Raw genomic sequence first — 24,452 nt, 5'->3', positions numbered from 1 at the left:
ATGCTGGAACAGAGCCTGGGAGTCCTCCCTACAGACGCTCACGCGCGCCGCCTCATACCTGGGCCAGGATACCTGTTTGTGTCCCTGTCGCCTCCCTCCCTGTTGGCGTCTCCACGCCTGCCCCTCCGGCCGCCGCCGTAACCAGATCCCCGGCGGGGTTTGGGCTGCTGGCTCGCGTCACGGTGGCGGAGTCGCTCGCGCTCCAGGCTGCGCAGCGGCGGTGCGGGATCTGCAGCGGGGCGCGCGGGGCATGGCGCAGAGGCTGGGCGAATGGGCACGGGGGCCCGCCGAGGCCACCGGGCTGTACCGGGCGGTGCTGCTCAGGTCCGGTAAGTGGGGACCACGCCTCGCCGCCCCTGATCTCCAAAGCTGGAGGAGCGAGCGACAGGCGTGAGGCGCGCAGCCCCCCGGGCAACCCTTGGCGGAGCGCGTCTGTCCTCGATCAATGCCCTGCGCCCTCCCTCCCTTCCCTTCTGTCATTCCTGTCAATTACTTTTTTATCCTTCCCCCTTTTCCTCTTTTCTTCCTACATTCAGATCCTTTTGGGGGATCTGTCCTTAGATAGATTGCTTTTTTTTTTTCACAATATCTGAGAACACACGCGCGCGCACACTCACGCACACACGCACGCACATACCCACTCTCCGTTTCTCGACTGCAAAAGTCCTGCGAGGCTCTGCTCCTGGCTGATCTAGGCGACAGACTCCGCCCGCGCACCGAGGCGTCGGACCGCGTGGGAGATGTGGGGCAGGGATGCGGGAAACGGGCCCCGCGAGAGCCGCCCGCAGCGGAGCGCCGAGCGCTTGGGCGAGGGACGGTCACTGTGCCATGGGCCATTGCACGAGGGGGAGGAGGAGAGCAAGTTACAGGCAGGTGAGGAACCGTTTCTTCTATTCGTGTGCGTGCAGCGATTCGGAAGGAAACTCGGTGGTTTTATTTTTCCCAGGATGGGGATTGGGTAACAGGTGGTTTGTCTTTGCAGTAAGCATGTATTAATTTTCTACTCGGGACAGTAAGAGTTTTGGGTTTTGTTTTGTTTTTTTAATTCGGTAAATGAAGTAAGCGAATGTATACTCAGTGTCAAAATAATTTAGAAAAACATGGGGATGTAGGAAAGTGGGGCGCAGTAAACGTTTGTGGGGTTTTCTTCCAAATACGGGCTTGGAGAAACGTTTGGGGAAAATGGAGATCGGCCTCGGACTGGAGTCCCTGCCACTGGGGATAAGTGATTGCAAAGTGTCAGGGAACCTGGGCTCACGGGCCAGCTGCACTCTGCGTTGGGCAAAGAGTCCTGCCCGCCCGCAGAGCCAGGAGGCAAAGGCGCGAGGAGGCGCGTCCGCTGCTGGGCCAGCAGGGTCCCCTGCGCTGAGTGCCCTGGGACTCCCTGCTTTTCTTCCCAAGACCCGCCTTGCCCCGGGGGCGGGGGAGCCCGCCGCCCAGTAGTGATTGGAAACCTTGGAACAAGGCTTCTCTTAAGTCCGAAAACAAGAACTGGCCAAGACTCAAGGCCCGGCGGCGCCTTCCTGGGGGAGGCGGGCAGAAAGGGAGGAGCCCTGAGATCAGACGAATCTGATTTCAAATCCCAGCTCGGCTGATGACTGCGCAATGCCCGCTGCCTAAGTGTCCCCACCCAGTTCTTGTCTTCTCACCAAGTTGGCAGAGGTGGCAGGTCCCAATCCGAAGACCCTGGGCTTCCTCTGGGGCTTCCCCTGGACCTGGAGCACCAGGGGCGAGCCTCTTTTGAGCTTTCAAACCATCCAGAAGAATAGACAAGTCAGAGTCGGTCCGGGGAGGGGAGGGGGCGCGACCTGCTGGTCCCCTAGCTATACCACACAGGGTTACAAGCCAGGACGCGGGTCAGAGGCTTCCCTGAAGGAGTGAGCGCCCCGTGATTGGAGCACTTACTATAAGAAGTTCATTGTGGCATTTAATCTTCACGACTCTGTTAGGACACAGGTTGTCATTTCCATTTAGTAGATGAGTGGACTGAGGCCAGAGCTTGAACAGCTTTGGAGGAAGAGACCTTCCACACCTTCTATGGGCTACAAAGCATTTTTTTTTTTTTTTCTTATACCGAGGATTGAACCCAGGGACGTCTAACCACTGAGCCACATCCCCAGCCCTGTTTTATATTGTATTCAGAGACAGGGCCTTGCTGAGTTGCTTAGGGCCTCTCTAAGTTGCTGAGGCTGGCTTTGAACTCGGGATCCTTCTGCCTCAGCCTCCCAAGCCACTGGGATGACAGGCCCGTGCAACACTTTCAAACTTAAATTCATCTATGCCAAAGCCCACACATCCTCAGAGAACAGTAACAATGATGGTCACTTGTTATTGCCACAGAATCTCTACCCAGTGCCATACACTGGTTATCTCACCAACTGTTTATTCATTTATTCATTCCACTAAGGGTTAGCAGCCTCTGCTCTGCACTAGGTTTTATGCAAGGCACGGGGATAGCAATATCAATACGATGGGCATGTCTGTCAGTTCAGGGAGGTGAGTCATGTTATGCTCTATTGGACACACAAGGAAATGGAAGCTGGGATGGCAACATGACTTGTCTAAGGTCACATAGCTAATTGGGGTAAAGCTGAGATTCAAAGCTAGGGCTGAGGTGCATGCCTGTAATCCTAGGGGCTGGGGAGGCTGAGGCAGGAGGATTGAGGGTTCAAAGCCAGCCTAAGCAAATTATTGAGGCCCTAAGCAACTTAGAAAGACCCAGTCTCTAAATAAAAAATAAAAAGGGCTGGGGATGCGGCTCCGTGGTTAAGTGCCCCCTGGGCTCAATTCCCAGCATCAAAAATTTAAAAAAAAAAAAAAATTCCAAAGCTAAGGCTAGGCACCTCTAGAACCATTTCCCTGGGTCTCTCACATGGAAGAATGGGACCAACTTGGCCATTTAGTGGAGGGGGGAGCAGCTCTCTTTCCTTTCTGAAGTCCCCAAAGAGGAAAGAACAGAATTAAACCCAAGAGGGTGGCTGTTTTCAAGTACAGTGGCCTCAATTCGTGCATCAAATGATGTTGCACTTTGGGGAAAACGTTCATCCCAAATTATTTCAAAATAGCTTCTTATTATGAAATGAAAACATGATTCCATAACTGTCTGGGGAAATTGAGAATAAAACAGGGGGAAACGTAACCCATGATCCCACTAACCCCAAGCAGTCACGGGTAACTTTTGGGGATATCTCCTTCCATTCTTTGCTAATCATCTTTTGTGTGTTTGGTTTACACTGTTCAGATTGTTGGGACTCTAGTCTTTAATCCTATTTTTTTTTCACTTGAACAAAAATCTTTAATGCTCTTATATGGGTTATCAAAAAAAAAAAAAAACTGCTTCTACTTAGGCAAATGCCCAAGTCTAGGCAGGCTTTATACAAAGGGCCTTCCATACCCTGTGTTCTTTATTCCTCAAAAGAACCTCTGCTCCTAGGCTGGGCATGATGGCACACACCTGTAATCCCAGCAGCTTGGGAGGCTGAGGCAGGAGGATTGCAAGTTCAAAGCCAGCCTCAGCAACTTAGCAAGGACCTAAGCAAATCAGAGAGTCCCTGTCTCTAAATAAAATACAAAACAGGGTTGGGGATGTGGCTCAGTGGTGAAGCACCCCTGGGTTCAATCCCCAGTACCAAAAAAAGGTTAAAAATCTGCCCAGTTCAGAGATGAAGAAACAAGGTCTCTGAGCTGTCCAGCCATGGAGCCGGGATCAGTATCTCGGTTGACACCAGGACCCCTGCTCTTAACCATTGAACTGGAAGAGTCACCTCTGTGGAATAAGTCCCTTCTGGAAAGCTATGCAGTCCTTGAGTAAAAGTCCATCTGAGGTGTCTTACCTACACCCCACCCGGAGCTCAGGCCAGGGTCCTGCTGGGGAGGAGAGTATCTCTCTGCACCATGCGCCAAAGGGCACAGCCCCCAGCCCTGCTTCTGCCAGTTAAATGTGAACTTCAGAAAAACATTTTTTTTGGCCATTAATATTTCCTAACTGCTTTTAAAAAATTATTTGTTCTTTTTAGTTATCCATGATAGTATGAGTGAATTTTGACATAGAATATACACATGGAGTCTAACTTCCCATTCTTGTGGTTGGACATGATTCAGAGTTTCCCTGGTTATGCGTTCATATATGAACACAGGAAAGTTCTGTCCCATTCACTCCACTGTCTTTCCTATTCCCATCCCTCTCCCTTCCATTCATCCCCTTCTGTCTAATACAATGAGCTTCTATTCTCCTTCCCTGTCCCTTATGGTGTATTAGCATCTACATATCAGATAGAACATTTTGCCTTTGTCTTTTGGGGGGATTGGCTTATTTCACTTAGCATTATAGTCTCCAGTTCCATCCAATTACCAGCATATGCCATAATTTCATTCTTCTTTATGGCTGAATAATATTCTATTGTGTATATATACACTTTCTTTATCCATTCATCTGTTGAAGGGCACCTAGGGCAGTTCCATAGCTTAACTATTGTGCATTGAGCTGCTATAAACATTGATGTGGCTGTGTCACTGTAGTATGCTCATTTTAAGTCCTTCGGGTATATTCCCAGTTGGAATAACATTTTCATGTAAGCATGTTCCAAATATTGCATGGGATACAGTTAAAATAAAAGATTATTTATTGCTTATTCAAAATTCAAATTTAACTAAAGTACTGCATTTTTATCTGCATCATCTGGCAACTACAGTCAGGAATTCTGGAAGTTTGCTTGGTTTGACAAGCTGTGGTCAGCCCAGGTTCCCCTCTACACACACAAACACACACATACACACATACACTCCAACACATATCCCTCTGCCTATCCCTAGATCCACTACTCTGTTTTTATCTGGCTACAAGCAAATTAAAATGTACATGGAGCCAAGCATGGTGGCACACACCTGTAATCCCAGCAGCTCAGGAGGCTGAGGCAGGAGGATCGTGAGTTCAAAGCCAGCCTCAGCAACAGTGAGGCCCTAAGCAACTCAGTGAGACTCTGTCTCTAAATAAAATACAAAATAGGGCTGGGGATGCAGCTCAGTGATCGAATGCTTCTGTGTTCAATTCCCAGTACCCTCCTAAAAATGTACATGAGGTGGGGGACAACCCAGAGTCCTTTTGCACCTTTGAAATCAAATTAGTTAGCCTAATCCCAGCTGGGTTGAGGACTAGCTTTCTCAAAAAGGACTCTTGGTTCTTCCCCTCCCGCCCCCCTCTCCTGTGTTCACGCTTGAAGTCCCTGCTCTGGGTTAAATGCTTCCCAGTTCAAACTTGTTGTACTGGGGACTCAGGGTCCTTTAATAATCTCTCCACAGATCTCATGACAAGTTTTTCTGCCAATACAGCTTCTCTCCCCCGCCCCCGCCATGTCTTTTCAACAGAGCGTGTTTGGGGCGGTGGGGGAGGAAGGGGGTTGTGTTTTGTGGGTGGCTTCTCAGAGACCTCATTGAGGCCTTGGACATTGAAACTGAATACAGGAAGTTTTGAGTTGCTATGGAGACTTCTTGTGGATGCTGGTGGGTCCCTGTGAGCTGCTCTCAGCTTGGCGACAAGAGGGCAGAAAGGAAAGAAAAGCCACTGGAAGAGTTTTTTCCTGTAGTGTGCAGCCCTAGCCCACACTGGATGCAGGGAATTTCCCTGGGGCCCCTCAAAATTGCCTCCTCTGGTCTTCACTGTCCCCATCCTTTTGGCCTCTCTGGTCCCTGGGAAATCAGACTTTAACAGGACAAGGAGGAGGGCTGGGGCTGGGGCTCAGAGGGAGAGCGCTTCCTGGCTTGTGTGGGGCACTGGGTTCGATTCTCAGCACCAAATATAAAAATGAATAAAGGGCCGTCGACAGCTAAAATAAAAAATAAAATAAAGAAACATACCAACCAAATGCAAAGTGAATCTTGAATTAAAAAAATAAAACTTATTTTTTTAAAAAAGGACAAGAAGGGATCTCAGCATCTAGGCCCCCCCATCCCATCATGGGGTGAGCAAGACTTCTGATCCCCAGGTCCCTTGGACTCCAGCCTTACCTTCTAGCAGAATGGAAGGGCCTCCAGGAAAGACGCATGAGTAGAGGCAGGAGGCGGCACCTGGGGCTTGACTCCTGCCATTTCCTAGAGTGAACTCATTCTCTCCAGAGCCTCTATTTTCCCATACTAAAAATGGGCATAACTGGCCTGGTACAGGGTATGCACCTGTAATCCTCAGTGGCTCAGGAGGCTGAGGCAGGAGGATGGTGAGTTTAAAGCCAGCCTCAGTAATTTAGCAAGGCCCTGAGCAACTGAGTGAGACCCTGTCTCTAAATAAAAAGGGCTGGGGATGTGGCTCGGTGGTTGAGCACCCTGGATTCAATCCCTGGTACCGAAAAAGAGCAGGGAGTTGGGGGTAGAATCATACTATATGCGACTCTGCAGTTTGACTTTCCCCTACACATGTAGGGGACATCCCTTTCAGGTCAATAAATAGACACGCTTATTGACTGTCCCCATCAGGGGGTGTGGTGACATCTCTCACTGGTGGGGGGTGGGTTGGACATGATGGTCATTGACTGCTGATCTGGTCCCCGGGCGTGCAGACCCACACAGCAGGGTGGTGTCCTACAAGCTCAGAGATATCAATGTTTTGGGTGATGTCGGGGCCACAGTAGTTGCTGAGCACCTTGGTACTGCGACAGGAAGTCTAAGTCAGATAAGGTGAGGCCCCTGCCCTCAAGTCTGGTGGGTGGGTCTGATTTGTTTGTACCCAGGCTGGACTGTGAGAAGGGCATTAGAGGGAGGAGCACAGGGGTCCCCACTGCCCGGGGAACACGGCGTCTGCCCTGGGGGATTCCTGCTCAGGTCTCCTTGGCCCTCCCTTCTTCTGGGGCTGGCATCAGGATCTTCCAATCAAGGGAACACAAATCACGGAAATGGAGGTCGTCGCTGGTATGGGGGCTCTCAGGCCTGGATTATGAGATTCTGTCTTCTCTAGGCAGTGACAAGAAGCTGTCAGAAGTCCCCCTGCCCCAGGATCCCTCTTAGTTCCCCAAGGGTCCCAGGCACAGGGCTTGGTTCAGGAAAGCCCTTGTAAACCCCAGGAAAGGCTGGAGTCATTGATCTGCAAAGTGGGACAACGTATAGAAAGTCCCATGGGAACGAGTGAAGTTAAACCAGGGCAAGGTGGGAAATGAGGAGAGGCTGTCAGTCAAAGGAGTTCTAGAAAAGCTGAATTTAGAAAGAAAAAAAAGGACCACACATTGTGTATGCCTGAGGATCTGTGGCCCACTAAGTTTCAGTGGCCCCAGAAGAGTCGGGTTGGCAGGACCTGCCTTGGCCTCCCTGCCTCCACCCCATCTCCCATCATCCCCCTCGCCCCCTGCACTGCGGGCACAATGGTCTTCTATCACACCAGCTAAGCCCCACCCTGGGGCTTTGCTCTGAGCTGTCCCCAATTCCTGAAAGGCTCTTCCATGTAATAGTCACATGGTCAACTCCTTGTGAGTCAGCCTCCCTCAGCCTCTACCCTCCCTGAGTTCCCAGGCCCTCCCTGTTCCCTCACCCGGTATCACTCTCAACAGAGCGTGTGTCACAGTGGATGTCTTCTTGTGCATCTCTTTAGTTATTGTCCGTGTCTCCCCTTGAATGTAGGTTCCCTGAGGACAAGGATACTCTCTGTCTCCTTCACAGTGTATCCAAAGCACTTCCAATGGTAACAGGGATACAGTAGGTCCTCAAGAAGTGTTTGCTAGCCAGGCACAGGGGCGCACAACTGTAATCCCAGTGGCTCAGGAGGCTGAGGCAGGAGGATTGCAAGTCCAAAGCCAGCCTCAGCAACTCAGTGAGACTCTGTCTCAAAATAAAATGCTAAAAAGGTCTGGGGATGTTGCTCAGTGGTTAAACACCCCTGGGTTCAATCCCTGGTACCAAAAAAAAAAAAAAGGGGGGGGGTGGTGTTTGTTACATAAACAAATAACACAGGCCAGAGAGAACCAAAACTGCCTTTCAAATGCCTCCTCTATTCAAGTTTGATGTGTGTCTGGGCCTCGTCTCCTTCCAGCCAACTAAGACTGAGAAAATAAAGTTGGGGTGAGGGCCCAGTTTAAGTTGCCAGCTGCCTCACTGGGGGACCAAGGATAGTGCCAAAAGCTAGAAAAGTTCCAGATTTTCAAGTGAAAGCTGATTGTGAAATGAGGAGAAGGCCTCCATTATCTGTGAGCACCCAGGTTGACCTTGGGTCCCTACAGAGTGCTTTTTTTTTTGCGGGGGAGGGAGGGATTATCAGAGATTGAACCCAGGGACCCTTAACCAATGAGCCACATCCCCAGGCCTTTTTGTATTTTATTAACTCACCAAGTTGCTTAGGGCCTTGCTAAGTTGCTGAGGCTGGCTTTGAACTTGGGATCCTCCTGCCTCAGCCTCCCTAGCCACTGGGATGACAGGCGTTGGCCACCTGCAGGTGTGGGGTCCAGTTCTCTCTGCAGAAGTCCTGACTGAGCACAGTCTGCCCAGTGGCCTTCCCTTTCATCTCCTCTGTCACCTCCCAACCCCTGTGTGATTCTCCACATTGGACAAACAAGCAGCCCCAAGGCTCAGAGGCACTGATTACCAGGACTGTCCCAGGAGCCTGCCAGGGACCAGACATTGTCCTCTGTCACTCTCCCACACTCTCCTGCTGGTTTCTCTGCAAAGTCTGGAAAAAGTTCAGTGTCAAGTAAATAATGCACAGAAGTTCCTGACCAGGTGCTGAGCCAGTGCTGTGTCCTTTCCCCTCCCTGCACCCCTGACACCCCAAGAAACTCCTGGGGGCGGGGGAGGGGGGGCGCTGCAGGAAGCCTGGCTTCCCCTTCCCCCGGGGAAGAGCTGCGATCCTCGCGGGCAGCGCGGGGTCTGCAGCCGTGGAAACTCCTCCCGGGCGGGAGCCGCCTGCTCAGAACACGGTCCCCATCAACGCAACAAAATAGGCATTTATTTGGGCCTCTGCGACGGGTGGCTCGGACGCGGCGTTCCGCAGGGATCGCGGCGCAAGTGGCCGAGCCCGGGGCGCCGAGCCGGTTACTATAGCAACGGTTCCTTTTTATTGATACCAGAATAAACAGGAATGCGGAGGGGCCTCCCGGGTCGGGTCGCCCCGCGCAGCGGCCTCGGGGTTAAGAACCGCCCTTGGGAGGCGGCCCTCCTCCCGCTCAGGGACTTCCCGGTGGAGCGTGGGACCTGGCGACAGCGCTCCGGATCTGTCTGCTCCAGGACCCCGAGCAAGAAGTAAGACCACGTCTCTCCTGGTCAGTCCCCTGCGGTCCGGCTGGGTGCTGTCCTGGGAGGGAGGAGGTGAGGGGGCGGCTGGGGAGCCCTGGAGCGGGTGTCCCCTGGGCTGCGCAGTTTTGAGTTTGGATACCTGCGCTCTTGTCCCCAAATCGGTGAAATGCTATGGGGTCGCGGAGACTGTGCCTCCTGACACTCTAGGTTTGGGAAAAGGAGGCAAAGCAGGCATCCAGACAGGGCTATGTTCCTGTTGATCTTTGGCTTCTCAGTACTTGGGGGGAATCTGAATTAATGCATGGGAATGACCTCACCTAAATCTGTGATCACACAGCACCGGGAATGGGGCGGGGGGGGGGGGGGGGGGGACCAGAGCTGGTGCCGGTGGATTTGCTTAACAGCTGGATGACACAGCTGAGAGAAGACAGGTTTGGGCATCAGACAGCTCAGACTGCTGGGATTCTGTCACCTTCATTCACTGGCTGCGTCAGCTGGGAAATCAGATAACCTCTCTGAGCTTCAGTGACTTGGTCTCAAAAGGGACAGTGATATCCCCCACCTCCTCCATCGGTCAGGAGAATTTCATGAGACTCAGCTACTAGGTGCTCAGCCCCCAGGGGATGGCACAGTGGTGAGGTCACTTACTTGGTACCAGCCTGCCTTCCTGGTGAATTTGGCTGTAACATGTTTCTGAGACTGAGCCAGAAATCAGGTGCTAGAGGATTGTATGTATGTCCCTGTTTGAAACTGCTACCAAACCCCATGGCTTCTGACCTGGAGGCAGCCCCCAGCACCCATGTCTCTAGTTAGCTTCGATTTTTTTTTTTTTTTTGGTACTGGGGATTGAACTCAGGGCCACTTAACCACTGAGCCACAACCCCAGCCCTATTTTGGATTTTATTTAGAGACAGGGTCTCACCAGGTTGCTTAGTGCCTCACTTTTGCTGAGTTTGGCTTTGAACTTGTGATCCTCCTGCCTCAGCCTCCTGAGCCGCTGGGATGACAGTCATGCACCACTGTGCCCAGCATGTGACTTAGATCTTGGGTGGCTCTCTTAGCTCTGTGGATTGCAAAGTACCTGCCAGGTGGAATGGCCAGCCTCCTGCCACTGGGGAGCCAGCAGGACACCTGGTCTGCTGGTGCCTGTTCCCTGCTTAACCTTATAACACGTTGCACAATTCTTCCTAAGAACCCTCCAGGTCCAGCCCAGGACTCTGCTATGAAATGGATACCAATGTCCACCCAGACCACCTCCTCACAAATCAGGAAGTTAGAATGGACTGAGGCCAAGGGAAGTTCTGTTTTGAGTCTGTCTTGGGGCATTGCATCCAAATGGACAAGAAATCCTGAAGGGGTCCAGGGGCTTCCAGGCATCAGCCAGAGGCTGCTAGGAAATCTGGAGGTGCCTCCAGATACACTGGGCTTCAGTGGCCGGCCGATGGAAAACACAAATGGGCACTTGGCCCGTTGAGGGGGAAAAGGCGACAAGGCTCAGGAAATCCAGTGGCCACGCTTGTCACTGGGACTGAAGGCCCCTTTTTCCCTTGCTGGCCGCTATTTTACAAGCCTCTCTTCTCCTCTGTCCTGCCACCCTGTTAAATGCTGAGCCAGGACGGCCCTGGGTGTGGGGCGGGAGGGGGGAGACTGGCCAGCAGCCCAAGGAGGGAAGGCCACCATCTGGTCATCTCCTTAACAGAGGCCAGCCATGGACAGCCAGGCCTGTGGGTTCTGCCTAAGCCAAAAGCTGCCGGGGCCAGCCAGGCGCCTCAGCCAATGTTTGTATTTCATGTGGGTTAACAGTCCTCCCTCTGGCATCTATAAAATGGGCTCCGCTACTTCTGCATTGGCATTTCTTAGGCTACGCCTAACCCCGATTTCTCAACTGAAAAATCTTTTGCACCTGGAAGACAGAGACACCGTAGAAGAGCACTGAATTTGGAGTCCAAAGATCCTGCTTTTGCCACTTATTTGCTCCATATCTTGGCCTCACTGGGCCTTGATCTTCTCACCTAGAATAGCAGCTGCTTCCCAGGCTCATTATGAGAACTAAACCAAATGCCCAGGCAGGGCTCATCACAAAGCCCCTTCAGGACAGCCCTGGGCAGAGCACAACATGCACGTTATATCATTTCACCTTCCAAATGACCCCATGAGTAGGTATTACCATTATCCCTACTGTATAAAGGCCCAGAGAGGTCAAGCTATTTGCCTGGGATCACTCAGCTAGGAAAGGAGGCCACTGTGATTCAAACCTGGTCTGTCTCTTCTGAAACATTGCTGTTTTAACCATCTTGATTTACTGGTTTTTATGTCATTTGTTATAACTGATGCCATCAAAGATATAACAGAACCATCAGGGAGGGGAGAGGCAGATAGAGGGGACATTAAGACCTTAGAGAGCCTGGGGTCTCACCGCTATTTGCAGGATGAACTGGGACCTGGAATCCCATCAGTATAGCCCCCTTTCTGTCCTCTCTTTACGGGTGCCCAGGAGGCACCCATGTTGGCTTCAAAGCTGTCACCCTCATATTAACTTGCCCATCTAGCAACCTGATGAGCTCACCCTGCAGTCAGGGATCCCAGATGAGCCTTGCCTGGTATGGGGCTGATGTTCTGCAGAGCCTCAAGCAGGGAGCGACAGGACCTCTTGGGTCATCAGCAGAACCAGGAAAGAAGCAAGCAAGGCGCCCTGGGTCTCTCCTCCAACTCTTATTACACCCACCCTTGCAAGATGAGGTCAGCCGCACACTCTGCATATTAAGTGAGAATTATTTGCCCATTTTATAGTCATGCAAGACACTCCATTTAGTTGTCACCTACTGGCTCCCTTGCCCAGTCCTTGAGCTCAGCAGTGTACAACCAGCATGATTCTACAGAAAAGTGTCCCCAGAGGTTAGAGTTGCCCAAGATCACACCACGGCTGAGAACGTGCTCTTATCAGACCTGCTCCCAAGGACTCCAGGCCAATGCAGATAAGCTTGGTTGCTTTGGTGTCTTTGTCTAACTCCATGATTTGCAAAGATGGCTGGCTATTGGAATCACCTGGGAACTTTTAAAACCCTCAAAGGCCAGCAGGTATGGTGGCACATGCCTGTAATCCCAGCAGCTGGGGAGGCTGAGACAGGAGATTGTGAGTTCAAAGCCAGCCTCAGCAACTTAGTAAGGTCCTAAGCACCTTAGTGAGATCCTGTCCCTAAATAAAATATAGAAAGGGCTGGGGATGTGGCTCCTGGGTACCCCTGGGTTCAATCCCTGGCACCAAAAGAAAAAGCCTGTGTTGTGACAGATCTTTATATAGAAGTCTCATTTAATTAAATTAAAAGGAAGGCTAGTGCTGCAATTCTTAAACCCTAGGGGTTCCTAGCACTTCCCTTCCGACCCCTGACATGAGTGTGTACACAGCTCTCCTTGCCATCGCCCCCCCACTCCCACCCCATGCTGTTTACCTAATTCAGCATCTTGAGAGGCAAAGGCAGATTTTCCCAGCTGCAACTCTGGGCTAAAGAACCAGACACATCCCTGCCTCACCTAACACACTGGTGATTTTATTTGAAGAGGGGAGAGGGCTTGGAGCAGATCCTTGAGCCGGGCATGGCCACTGATTGGACCCTGGGAGTAGGACTGATTCCATCATTTTCAGATCCCGGTGCCAAATAAAAATTCAGGGCCATTGTCCAAGATGTATCAGGCAGCAGCAGCAGGTTAAACAAACAAGGCCCCTCTTTTTTTTTGGTACCCGGGATTGAACCCAGGGGCACTTAACCACTGAGCCACATCCCAGCCCTTTTGATACTTTATTCAGAGACAGGGTCTCACTAAGGTTCTTAGGGCCTTGCTAAGTTGCTGAGGCTGGCTTTGAACTCTTACTTTGAGCCTTCCTGCCAGGGTGAGGCCTGACTCTGTAGCAGTCAACCCACTGGCTACTGGTGACCTATGGCCAGTCAGAGGATTTTCCCTCTGGAATTTAATGGGAAAGATGGACAGACAGAGACCACCCACTGGAAATGAAGAAAACCAAAGTCATTAAAAAAAAAAATCCCCAAAACCTGCTGACAGTTTTCTCCCCCAGAATGACCTTTTAAAAATGGAATCAGAAGCACGATTTCTCCCAGACTTGAACCCACCCGGCCACCCTCTCTCTGAACATTCTGCCGCTCACTCTCCCCACCCTGGGCACACTGTGTCTTTGTGCTCTCTGAACAGGCCGGCTTGTTCAAGGTGCATGAGTCACAAGTGCTATTCCCCAGGCCCCAAGCAGCCTCCTCTTTCCATCTCAGCTGTCAGATTTTAAGTGTCACCTCTCCAGAGAGGCCCTCCCGCTGCACCTGGCTGGAGATGGGTCCTTCACCAAACTCTATGGAGCCCGCCTGTTGCCACATCTATAACTGTTTTTATTGGTTTGCACGTGTGTGCTATTTACTGTCTGTCTCCCGCACCCCAGTGTCAGCTCTGTGAGAGTGGGGACCTTATCATTCAGTGTCCCTCTGCATGTCCAGTGTCTGCCACAGCACCCAGCAGATTATAGGAACTCAAACATTTAGGGAATGCATGACTTTTTAATGATCACATACTTTCTCCATGGTCATTCTGTTATGGAGACACTCTTGGTTTTGTGTCCTCATTTCCTATCTGGCCACAGGACTGAATTCCCTCTCCCAATGCTTGCTGGGTACGAATGTATGATTTTTTTTTTTTTTTCAAATGTTCATCCTGCCATCTCCTTCTCTAAAGTTGGACCATTTATTTCTGTTTCCTGCTTTATCATGTTGGCAACATACAGTTAGTTCTTTTAAAGATGGCGGAACTGGGGAAGTAGCTGGGGCATAGAGGGACTAAGGGGAGGGTGAACAGCCAGGGAGTCACGGTGGCTATTAAAGTGTAGTTTGCCAATGCTGAGAGCTGAGGATATGGGGAAGAAAGAGTGTAGCTGAGAACTACTCTTTTAGAGGACCAGTGGAACTTGGGACTGGAAATAGGCATCAAAAGGAAAGAAATCTCATCACCACACACACACACCTATAATCCCAGCAGCTCAGGAGGCTGAGGCAGGAGGATCGAAAGTTCAAACCCAGCCTTAGCAACTTAGTGAGGCCCTAAGCAACTCAGCGAGACCCCATCTCTCAATAAAATATAAAAAAAGGGCTGGGTATCGCCATCCATCTGAGCTGACAACCTATGCTGGGTTCACAAATCTGACTATGCCAATAACTTAAGAAAACGGTGAAGAAAGCATGCAAATACATAGAAGTGCCTTTTCAAAATCTGGGGACGGCTCTGTGACTTTAGGGGTCCATGAAAGAGAGTGAGCCACTGGAATTCTTCATTATTATATAGGGGACACACATGGGGAGTTTCCATGGAACATTCTATCCCAAAAAGGGCAAAGGGGTAGGATTACAAAGGAACAGGTGAATGTAGGTCAACCCCACCAGGTGACGCCCACTCCTGGAGCCAGACCTCATTATCTGAGCGGGACTAAAAGTCCAATGTATTGTGGGGTGCAATAACTGTTTGGTACCCCTTTACTCAGGACTTAAAGGTGTGTACCTAGCTCGTGTCCAGAGCGGCTCCCAACAGCTGGGGTTGTGGCTCAGTGGTTAACAGCCCCTGAGTTCAATTCCTGTTACCAAAACAAGAAAGTCAGGTATCCTGGTCAGGGTGTCACATTAGTAAGTATCCAAGATCCACCTGAGAAGAGAACGCATGCCTCGTGGGGACAGGTGGGGTCATGAACCCGGCTCTGACCAATTCCTTCGTCCATCTCCGCAGCTTCAATGTACTCAGAGATCCAGAGGGAGCGGGCAGACATTGGGGGCCTAATGGCCCGGCCAGAGTACAGAGAGTGGAACCCAGAGCTCATCAAGCCCAAGAAGCTGTTGAACCCTGTGAAGGCCTCCCGGAGCCACCAGGAGCTGCACCGTGAGCTGCTCATGAACCACAGAAGGTAGGGATGGAGCTGGTTGCCTGGGCCCAGCAAGCAAGCCTCTCCCCGGGCCTGCTGGGGCTGGGGCGGCCGCTCATGGAAAGCAGGCATGGCCACCATCCTGGGGCTCCTGGAGGCTGAGGGGGGCTGAGGGTGCCTCATGTGATCACCCAGCAGAGACTCTGAAGTTCTGATCCTCTGTGGGCCCCTAAGAGGCAGAGGGCCCTGAAAAGCCCCATTCTAGCCGGTTGAGATGTGGCACACCTCTAATCCCAGCAGCTTGGGAGGCTGAGGCAGGAGGATCGAAAGTTCAAAGCCAGCCTCAGCATCTTAGCAAGGCCCTGAGCAACTCAGTGAGACCCTGTCTCTAAAATATATATATGGGCTGGGGATGTGGGTTAGTTATTAAGTGCCCCTGGGTTCAATCCCTAGTACAAAAAAAAAAAAAAAAGAGAAATAAAGCCCCATTCTCCCTCCCAGCCACCCACTTCATGCCAGCACTCCAGATCTATTTGCTGAGAGCACACTGTGTGCCAGGCACTGTACCCAGACCCAGGGTACAAGAAGGAATTTCCTGCCCTCACAGAGGGGGATAGACATGTAACCAGGTGGTGGGATGGGTGATTACACAGGGGCAGAGGGTCTGGGACTCTAGAAGAGAAAGGGTCCAAGATAAATTCACTGGGAGGTACTCAACAATCAATAGGGAGAGGGAGACTGAGGCTCCCCTCTGAGGCCTGGGAAACCCCTCCCTGCCCACGGGTCCAGAATGGAGGCAAGAGTGCCTTCATAGCTCCCCCTCCTGGCCAGTTCTGGTTTTACAGTCACTCGTGATGGCCGTTCTGGGTGTCAGGTGTGTGAACCCCATACTCTAGCAGATATTCTTTTGTATATGGGGCTGGTTTTGGTTTTGCTTATTGTTATAACATGAGAATTTTCTATGATTGCTTTTCAGGATGATCATTCCTTTTATTTTTTTAATTCATTTTTTTTTCTGTTGTTGATGGAACTTTATTTATTTATATGCAGTGCTGAGAATCAACTCCAGTGCCTCCCCCACACATGCTAGGCAAGCGCTCTCCCACTGAGCTACACCTGCAGCCCATGATCCTGTTGACAAACATCAACACAATCAGAAATAGCATAAAAACAAGCCAGGAGAAATATTTGTCATATAAATACATTATATTGGGGGGGGAAGCTATATATACAGAAAAATACTAATATCTTCACATCTCTTAATCCACAAGGAAAAGATGAACAAAAATAGGCCCAGTGAATTCACAAAAAGAGAACTGCTGGCTGGTAAATCTATCAAAAGCTGTTCCCTATAACTAATAATCAAGGAAACAAAGGAAACCAGATTTTATTTTGTGCCTATCAGATTCTCAAATAGAAAGATTGGCTGGTGATGGTGAGGAGAAAGAGATGCCCTCAGACACTGCTGATGGAAGCAGACATTGGGTAACTTTTCTAGAGGCAAATGGAAATATGTACCCACCCTCTTTTAAGCCTGACCCAACAATTCTACCTTTAGAAACTCATCCTAGGGACTAGGGCTGGGGCTCAGTGGTAGAGCGCTCGCCTAGCATGCATAAGGCACTGGGTTCAATCCTCAGCACCACAGAAAAATAAAATAAAGATATTGTGTCCACCTATAACTAAAAAATAAATATTAAAAAAAAAAAAGAAAAGAAAGTCGTCCTAAAAAAAGAAAAAGAAAGAACCCAAAATCTGGGCTATGCAGTCAGAGGGAGGGTGGTGGGATTGGTGTCACCATGAGATGTAGCCCTGGGACTGGGGGAGGTGGGAAGGAGAGGGGTTCTCCTAACGCCCCCCCACCCCCACCCCAGGGGCCTCGGCGTGGACAGTAAGCCAGAGCTGCAGCGTGTCCTGGAGCATCGCCGCAGGAACCAGCTCATCAAGAAGAAGAAGGAGGAGCTGGAGGCCAAGCGGCTTCAGTGCCCCTTTGAGCAGGAGCTGCTGAGACGGCAGCAGAGGCTGAACCAGGTGGGTAGGGGGCATCCAGTCCCAGCCCCTGTCTCCTCCAAGGCTGTCTCCTGGGCCTGGGAGGAAGGTCAACAGAAAGCACTGGCCTAAGCCTTCACTCTGCCACCCTGCTGTGTGACTTTGGGTAAATGGCTTCCCTTTCTGAACCTCTGTGCCAGCCCAGTACACTGCAGGCTAGTTCTGATGATCATAACTTGCCCTCTCAGCCAGGTGACATTACCAATTCGGAGGAGGCCCAGAGGCCAGGGATCTGAATCCGCCTTTATAAGGCGAAATAAATCTCATGCTGTCCCCGCGGTCCACCAGGCTGGTGGCAAAACCAATCCCCAGGTTGTTTCTGAGGGGAGGACCTTTGGCCCAAACCCCGTGGCTGTTGAGAACAGGAGTCTTCCTGGCCCCGCCCACTTCATACCACCACTTCTGTCTCCTTCAGCTGGAAAAACCACCAGAAAAGGAAGAGGAACATGCCCCCGAGTTTATCAAAGTCCGGGAAAACCTGCGGAGAATCGCCACCCTGAGCAGTGAGGAGAGGGCGCTGTAGAGTGGCTGCTGGGCACTGCCCGCCCTGCGCTCCCTGGCCCAGGCTCCTCCAGCCCCCTGCACCTGGCTGCCCGGGGCTGTCCGTGATGTTCACACCTGCTCCCGTAGAAATGTGTCCCCCCAGGGGGCCTGGCTCACCCTGGGAAGCTGGGGACCCTGAGCTCCCACACTGTTCCATGTCTCCTGCCCCAAGAGGAATTCACTGCCAGGAAAACCTTCTCCAAGGCACCCCTCCCTGATCCTGAGCCCTGCACAGGAAACTAGCCTGGCAGAATCGGAAAGGAAGGACAGGTCCCCTCTGTGTCCTGCCGAGTCCTCTGTTCTGCCCAGGACTGTCCACCGGGAGACTCCAGGGCCCCATGGGGCCCTGCCTCTCAGAGCAGCCCAGCTCCTAGGCCCAGAAAATTCTGGCTGCAGTTTTACCTGAGGTCAGGTGAGGAGCAGATAAGCAGAGCTTAGCCTGGGGAACACCTGCTTTGAGAGCCAATGAGCAGAGAAAGGCTAATCTGTCCACAGCAAGGTCCCCAGGAGGTCAGATGGTGAGGGGGGAAGGGTACTAATCCAGACAGCCTTTTAGGGTTTGCAGGCTGTGCCCATGCCTTCCTTGTTCCTCCTCCACAGCCCACCCTACCTGGGCCTTGGAACCACACCTGGCAGGGATACAGCATTCCCAGTCCCAGTTTAGAAAAGCGCTTCGAAAACTTTACTGTGCATACTAATCACTGGGGAGCTCTTTAAAACACAGCTGCCGAGATCAGTGTGCAGTGGCACACGCCTGTGATCCCAGAGACTCTGGAGGCTGAGGCAAGAGGATTGCCAGCCTTAGCAACTTAGCAAGGCCCTGAGCAACCCAGTGAGACGCTGTCTCAAAAAATAAAAAGGGCTGAGGATGTGGCTCAGTGGTTAAACACCCCTGAGTTCAATTCCCAGTACCCGCCCCCCCCCCAAAAAATTTAAAAACAGTTTCCGACTCCATAGATCTGGGCAGGGGCTTAGATTCTACATGGGTAACAAGCTCCTGTTGAGGCTGAGACTGCTGGTTTGAGGACCACCCTGAGCAAAACTGGAGGGTGCGGGGAGGTGCTCAGTGGTTCAGATCAGAAACACCATTCAACTCCCATGAACCTCTGCCCTGGGGGTTCCCAAGGCCACCTCTGCAGCCCAAGGACTCTTGGTTCCTTATCCAGCCCACCTGCAGGGACTCCTGGCCCTGGAAGACTTTGGTTTAACAAATTCTGTTCCTCAGTGACTTGCTTTGTTCACCAGAGCTGCATATTATTGCCAACTGTGTTCCTTACCGGTTTGACCACACCACTGCGCACTTCTCGCCAAAAAAAGAACAATGTTACCTTCTCTACAACAATGTGGAAAGCAAACATACCAAGATCTCCCCTAGGCTCCTCAAGGTACAAACAGTAGCTTCAAGACTCCACTGCCACATCTGTGGCCTGGCCTCCTCAGCGACCCTTTCCAGGCTGTCATGTGAAGAGACCTCCCCCACCTGCAGCCCCTCCAGGAAGTTCCCCCACCCTCCTTCCCCGAGGATCCCTTCCTGGGTGAGACCCAGATATTCTAACCTTTTTTTCCCCCAATGAAGTTTTAAAGACTTAGAGAACAAACCAGGCTTGTTTGTTTTCCCTTGAAGAATAAAATCCCTGCCTCGGGCTTTCTAAGCCCTTCACTAGAGGTGACAGAGATGGGTTAGAGCTGCCCTTGGGACACCCTCTGATAGCTTGAAGCAAAGGTGGACTTACGGGAGGAAAGGGTTTATCCTGGTCGGGTTTCTTTTAAGTCACACATGACAGTAGAGAGCATTTTGACCTATCACACATACATGGAGTCTAGCCTCCCATTCTTGTGGTTGGACATGATGTGGAGTTTCCCTGGTCGTGTGTTCACATAGGAACACAGGAAAGTTCTGTCCCATTCACTCCACTGTCTTTCCCATTCCCACCTACCCCCCCATCCTGGTCTTAACCCTAACTGGGTGGCTTGAGGGTGACTGAGATGCCGTCCTTCTCCTGTGGGTGGGCCAGCATAGGGGTGTAAGAATAGGTACACCACCTGTGTGTGTGCGCATGTGCATAAGCCAAGCTTTAAAAATGTCCCTGAATGTGACTGTCCTGATGAGAATGTGGCAAAGTTATTCTAAGTGTCTCCTGGGTGAGGCTTACGCTGAAGATGCATGATTCCTACACAAAGGCCACCAGTTCCTGGAAGAAGTCACCTTCAGGGGTCAGCATGCCATTCAAACATGCAAAGAGAAGCAAGATAGAGTGTTCCAGATTGAGTAGGACCACCCAAGGGAGCACCCGAGGTTCCACCCGGTGGTGGCCAGAGGTGCTTCTGGAAGAGGAAGCCCCAGAAACAGAAGGATCCTCAAGCACCATGTCATTCAGGGGAGCCCCAGCAGACACCCTCGGTGTACTCCCCACTGATCAGTCCCAACTCCATCTCTCTATCGCCTTCCACCAAGGAGGCTATAATTCCAGATTCTCACTGTTCTAGTCTTCTTTGCAGTTTGGGGTGATGCTGAGACCGAGTATGGCTAATGACATTTAAATGGAAGTCTACAGGAGCTTCTGGGAAAGCTTACGCTTTTATGATCAAAAGAGGCATAGCAAATTCCTTCCCTTTGCTCCTTTCTTCTCCCTGCCTTGATTGAGGATATGATACCTGGAGCTGCAGGTGCCATTTTGCTACATGAGAAAAAGGCCGAGAGAATCAGAGATGTAAACCCTATCATCATTTCACCAAGCCAATGTCCTTCTCCAGATTCTTGTAAAAAATAATAATAATAATAATAATCCCTGTTTGTTTAAATCATTGTTATTCAATCTCTGTTACCTGGACTCAAAAAAGTATTTCCTAAGTGATACAAAGGGCCAGCCCTGACTGCCCAGAAATACCTGCAGGCCATGCTAGAATTCAAATTCCAATTTCTCAAAAGAAAATTATGTATAAAAGTCCTTTAGCAACCTATTGGCCTGGGTTTTGTTGTTGTTGGTGGTGGTGGTCCTGGGGATTGAACCCAGGGATACTTAACCACTGAGCCACATCCCCAGCCCTATTTTATATTTTATTTAGAGACAGAGTCTCACTGAGTTGCTGAGGCTGGCTTTGAACTCGCCATGCTCCTGCCTCAGCCTCCCCAGCCACTGGGATGACAGACGCGTGCCACGGCGCCCAGCGGGGTTCTCTTTTTCTATACCTTTTCATTTAGCCCCCGGGCACCAGTCTGAGAGCTGGAACTTGGACATCACTAATGCAGTAAATATTTGTTGACTGCCCATTCTGTGCCAGGAAGCATACTAGGGGCACGCTGGGCACAGTGGAGAGAAAGTGCCTGTCCTTCACTTGGATTACAGCTCTCCCTGTACAGCCTTTGCCTCTACTGCCGGTTCTCAACAGAGCAGCCAAAATGACCCTGTTCAATTTTAGGCAGATCTTACCACTGTGCACAGAGCCAACCATCAGGATCCAGTCCTTCCTGCAATCTCAAGGGTCCTATGTGTCAGGCTCCTTCTTAACCTCTGGCCTCCCCCCCCTTCTCCCCCTCACTCACGTAGCTCTGGCTGCCCTGGCCTCCCCACACTCTCCAGGTGCACCCCACTTCTGTGTCTTTTCCTGGGCCAGGAAGATCCTTCCCCTTGGGAGCCACCAGGTCCACTCTCTGATTTTCTTCAGGTTTTTGGTTTTGGGTTTTTTTTTTTTGGATGCTTCTTTCTAAACAAGGCCCCATGTAAAATGTCAACATTGCTGGATGTGGTAGTGCACACCTGACCTGTAATCCTAGTGACTCCGGAGGCTGAGGCAGGAGGATCATGAGTTCAAGGCCAGCCTCAGCAACTTACCAAAGCTCTAAGCCACTTAGAAAGACCCTGTCTCAAAATAAAAGTTAAAAGGTGTTGGGATGTGGTTCAGTGGTTAAGAGTGCCCCTGGGTTCAATCTCTGGTACAAAAAAAAAAAAAACCCAAAAATAAAATGTCAACACCTACACACTTCCTATTGCAGGAGTCAAAGACCTGTCATTTCAATATGTCGAATTGGCATAGGAAACTGTAATAATTGAGCAACTATAACTTCAGAAAGGGATTCTTGACTTGTCTTTTTCTATGTAAAGCCATGAAGGTTCCCGATACCAAGGCAGGAAAAGGACTTTGAGCACCAGAGCCTGGTAACTGGGGCTTCTATGAACCTGCATAAACACATTGGTTGAAGTAACTCTCATCTTCCACTAACTTATGTGTCCCCATTTATATCTTGGTGTCAGCCTGGAATCACTACCCTCATCCTGAAACCCACTTGTCCTGTTATTCCTTTACAAATGTATTGTTCTTTGACTAAAAATGTATAAAAGCATCATGCATTCATCATTTCTCGGACTTCACACTTGTAAAGATCCTCATGTAAATTTAATAAAACTCTTCTCAACCAGCCTTGGGTTAATTTGGTTCCTAGAACCAGCCAGAGAGTCCACATAAGAACTAAGGGCAGCAACTCAGGAGGCTGAGGCAGGAGGATCCCAAGTTCAAAGCCAGCCTCAGCAACATAGTGAGGCCCTAAGCAACTCAGTAATTCTCTAAATAAAATATAAAAAAGGAGCTGGGGATGTGGCTCAGCGGTTAAGAGCCCCTGGGTTCAATCCCCAGTACCAAAAACAAAAACAAAAAAAACCTTAAACTCTTTTGCTCTGCTATTTCTCCATGAATATATTGTTCTTTATTGAAGTTGATATATAAACCAGAGTTCTAAGCCACCACTTTGATTTGCTTTTTTTTTTCTTTTTAATATTTTTTTTTTTAGTTGTAGATGGACACAATATATTTTATTTATTTTTAGGTGGTGCTTTTTGTTGTGGTTTCTCCCAGTTGACATGAGCTGCATGCATTAGTAAATTGTTTTGTCTTTCTTGTTAATTTGTCTTTTGTTATAAGGGCCTACTCTAAGTACCAGCTAGCTGGGGGTGGAGCTCATGAGGCCCTGGATTGGATCCCCAGCACAGCAAGAATAAAATCAATAACTCCTGATAGTTGAGAAAATTTTTATTTTCTTCCCTACAGTGTTGTTAACAATCATGCCAGTTTGTCAAAAAAAACTTCATATGTATATTTAGTTGTAGCTGGACACAATACCTTTAGTTGTAGGTGGACACAATATCTTTATTTTATTTATTTATTTTTATGTGGTGCTGAGGATCAAACCCAGGGCCTCCCACGTGCTAGGTGAGTGCTCTACCACTGAGCCCGAGCCCCAGCCCCTCAGAAAAACCTTTTTAATACAAAATTCTGAGAGGATTCAGCACTCAGATATGACAAAAGAAGGAGCATTAATTGTATAATATTCTATATTCAAAACAGAACTTTAACGGAAAAGGCAGGAATTCTCCTCTTGTAATTCTGGATAGCTAAAATCCCGGGTGGACTGCTTAGCTATGGTCCCCCAAGGTCCACAGGAAGCAGGTGCTAATTCTGTGGCTCAGACCTGGATTTAGTTGAGAAAATTTTTATCTTTCTTCTGGATTTAGGTCCCAGCTCTGCCATTTACTTTTTATTTTTATTTATTTTTTTGGTACTGGGGATTGAACTCAGGGGCACTCAACCACTGAGCCACATCCCCAGCTTTACTTTGTATTTTATTTAGAGACAGGTCTCACTGAGTTGCTTAGGGCCTCACTTTTGCTGAGGCTGGCTTTGAACTCACAGTTGTCCTGCCGGGATTAGGGCGTGGTTATCACTTTTTGTCAAAAGCCTGGACAACTTTTGGGCCCCGTTGTCCACTCTCCACGTCTGTGACAGGGGTGATAAAGAGCTCCACTGGTTGAATGTCCGGTGTGTGTGCCAGGGACCATGCACAGTTCCTGTTCAATACCTTGTATGGATTAGCTCTTGTAATCCCCAAGACTATCATTACCCCTGTTTTAGGTGGGCCTGCGTCTGCCTGACTCTCCAACCCAGGCAGCACCCACTGGGGGAGGATCCAGGAGGGTGTTTTACAAAGCACCCATATTAGAGTGTTCCCAGCTCTTCTAGAACATTCTAAGAGCATGCTGAGGCCCAGTGGCCTTCCTCCTCTACGAACAGCCGGTGGCCACCCACTTTAGTCCCGCTCACAGGTGATAGAAAAGTCCGTGGCCACCTGAAACACAAGGGCCCACGTTCCTGTCTCATTCTGGGGAGCTCAGGGAAGGGGCAGGAGGACAGAAGACATATTGGGCTTCTTCTGTGTTCCTGAGACCTAGCCAGCAGGAGCTCCCTGCCTCCCTTCCCTTTAGGGATATCTTGACAGGTGGCAAGTGTGACTGAGAGCCCAGGTTTCAGGCTCTGAGATGGACTTCAGACATCTGGGAGGAGATGAGAGGATCCAGCTCCACCACCCACAAGTTGAGTGACCCCTGAACAAGTTACTTAATAACTCTGAGTCCTTCATCTGTCAGGTGGGGGGTAGCAATATATTTGCCTCCTGGGTTTTGCAGAGGGCTGAATTTACAAGCCCCAGGTTCACGGCTAGTACCCAACAAAAGTTAATTATTATCACCTTCCTTTTCCCTACTCATTTTACTCCATCTATTTCTTGCTAAAATACATGTTTTCACTGTTTCCACTCATTCTTTTCTCTCAGTCCATAAACTGATCCAGCACCCACACACACAGCCTGCCCTTCAGCGTGGCTGGACCACTTCAAGACACCATGCCCAGGCTGGGGATGTGGCTCCGTGGTGGAGTGCTTGCCAGGCACGCATGAGGCTCTGGGCTTGATCCTGAGCACCGC

General features: G+C 50.2%; 1 protein-coding gene across 3 annotated transcripts; it reads left to right on the top strand.

Moving 5' to 3' along the window:
* The first annotated feature begins 250 nt into the window (after positions 1-250).
* Fam107a (family with sequence similarity 107 member A) lies at positions 251-22,118 on the top strand. Of its 3 annotated transcripts, none has more exons than XM_027951316.2 (4): positions 251-329; positions 14,977-15,151; positions 16,984-17,140; positions 17,574-22,118. In XM_027951316.2, exons 1-4 carry the CDS (start codon positions 251-253, stop codon positions 17,679-17,681), a joined length of 519 nt encoding a protein of 172 aa, XP_027807117.1. In that variant the 3' UTR covers positions 17,682-22,118. The 3 variants fall into 3 exon arrangements, with proteins under 3 accessions (XP_027807117.1, XP_071475235.1, XP_071475242.1); XM_071619134.1 differs by lacking the exon at positions 251-329 and adding an exon at positions 731-873; XM_071619141.1 differs by lacking the exon at positions 251-329 and adding an exon at positions 9,153-9,230.
* Positions 22,119-24,452: the final 2,334 nt, after the last annotated feature.

This window comes from Marmota flaviventris, chromosome 1, assembly GCF_047511675.1.
Source record: "Marmota flaviventris isolate mMarFla1 chromosome 1, mMarFla1.hap1, whole genome shotgun sequence".
NCBI lineage: Eukaryota > Metazoa > Chordata > Mammalia > Rodentia > Sciuridae > Marmota > Marmota flaviventris.
The sequence above is the reverse complement of the archived record's forward strand: the minus strand, read 5'-3'. Positions and strand labels throughout refer to the sequence as shown.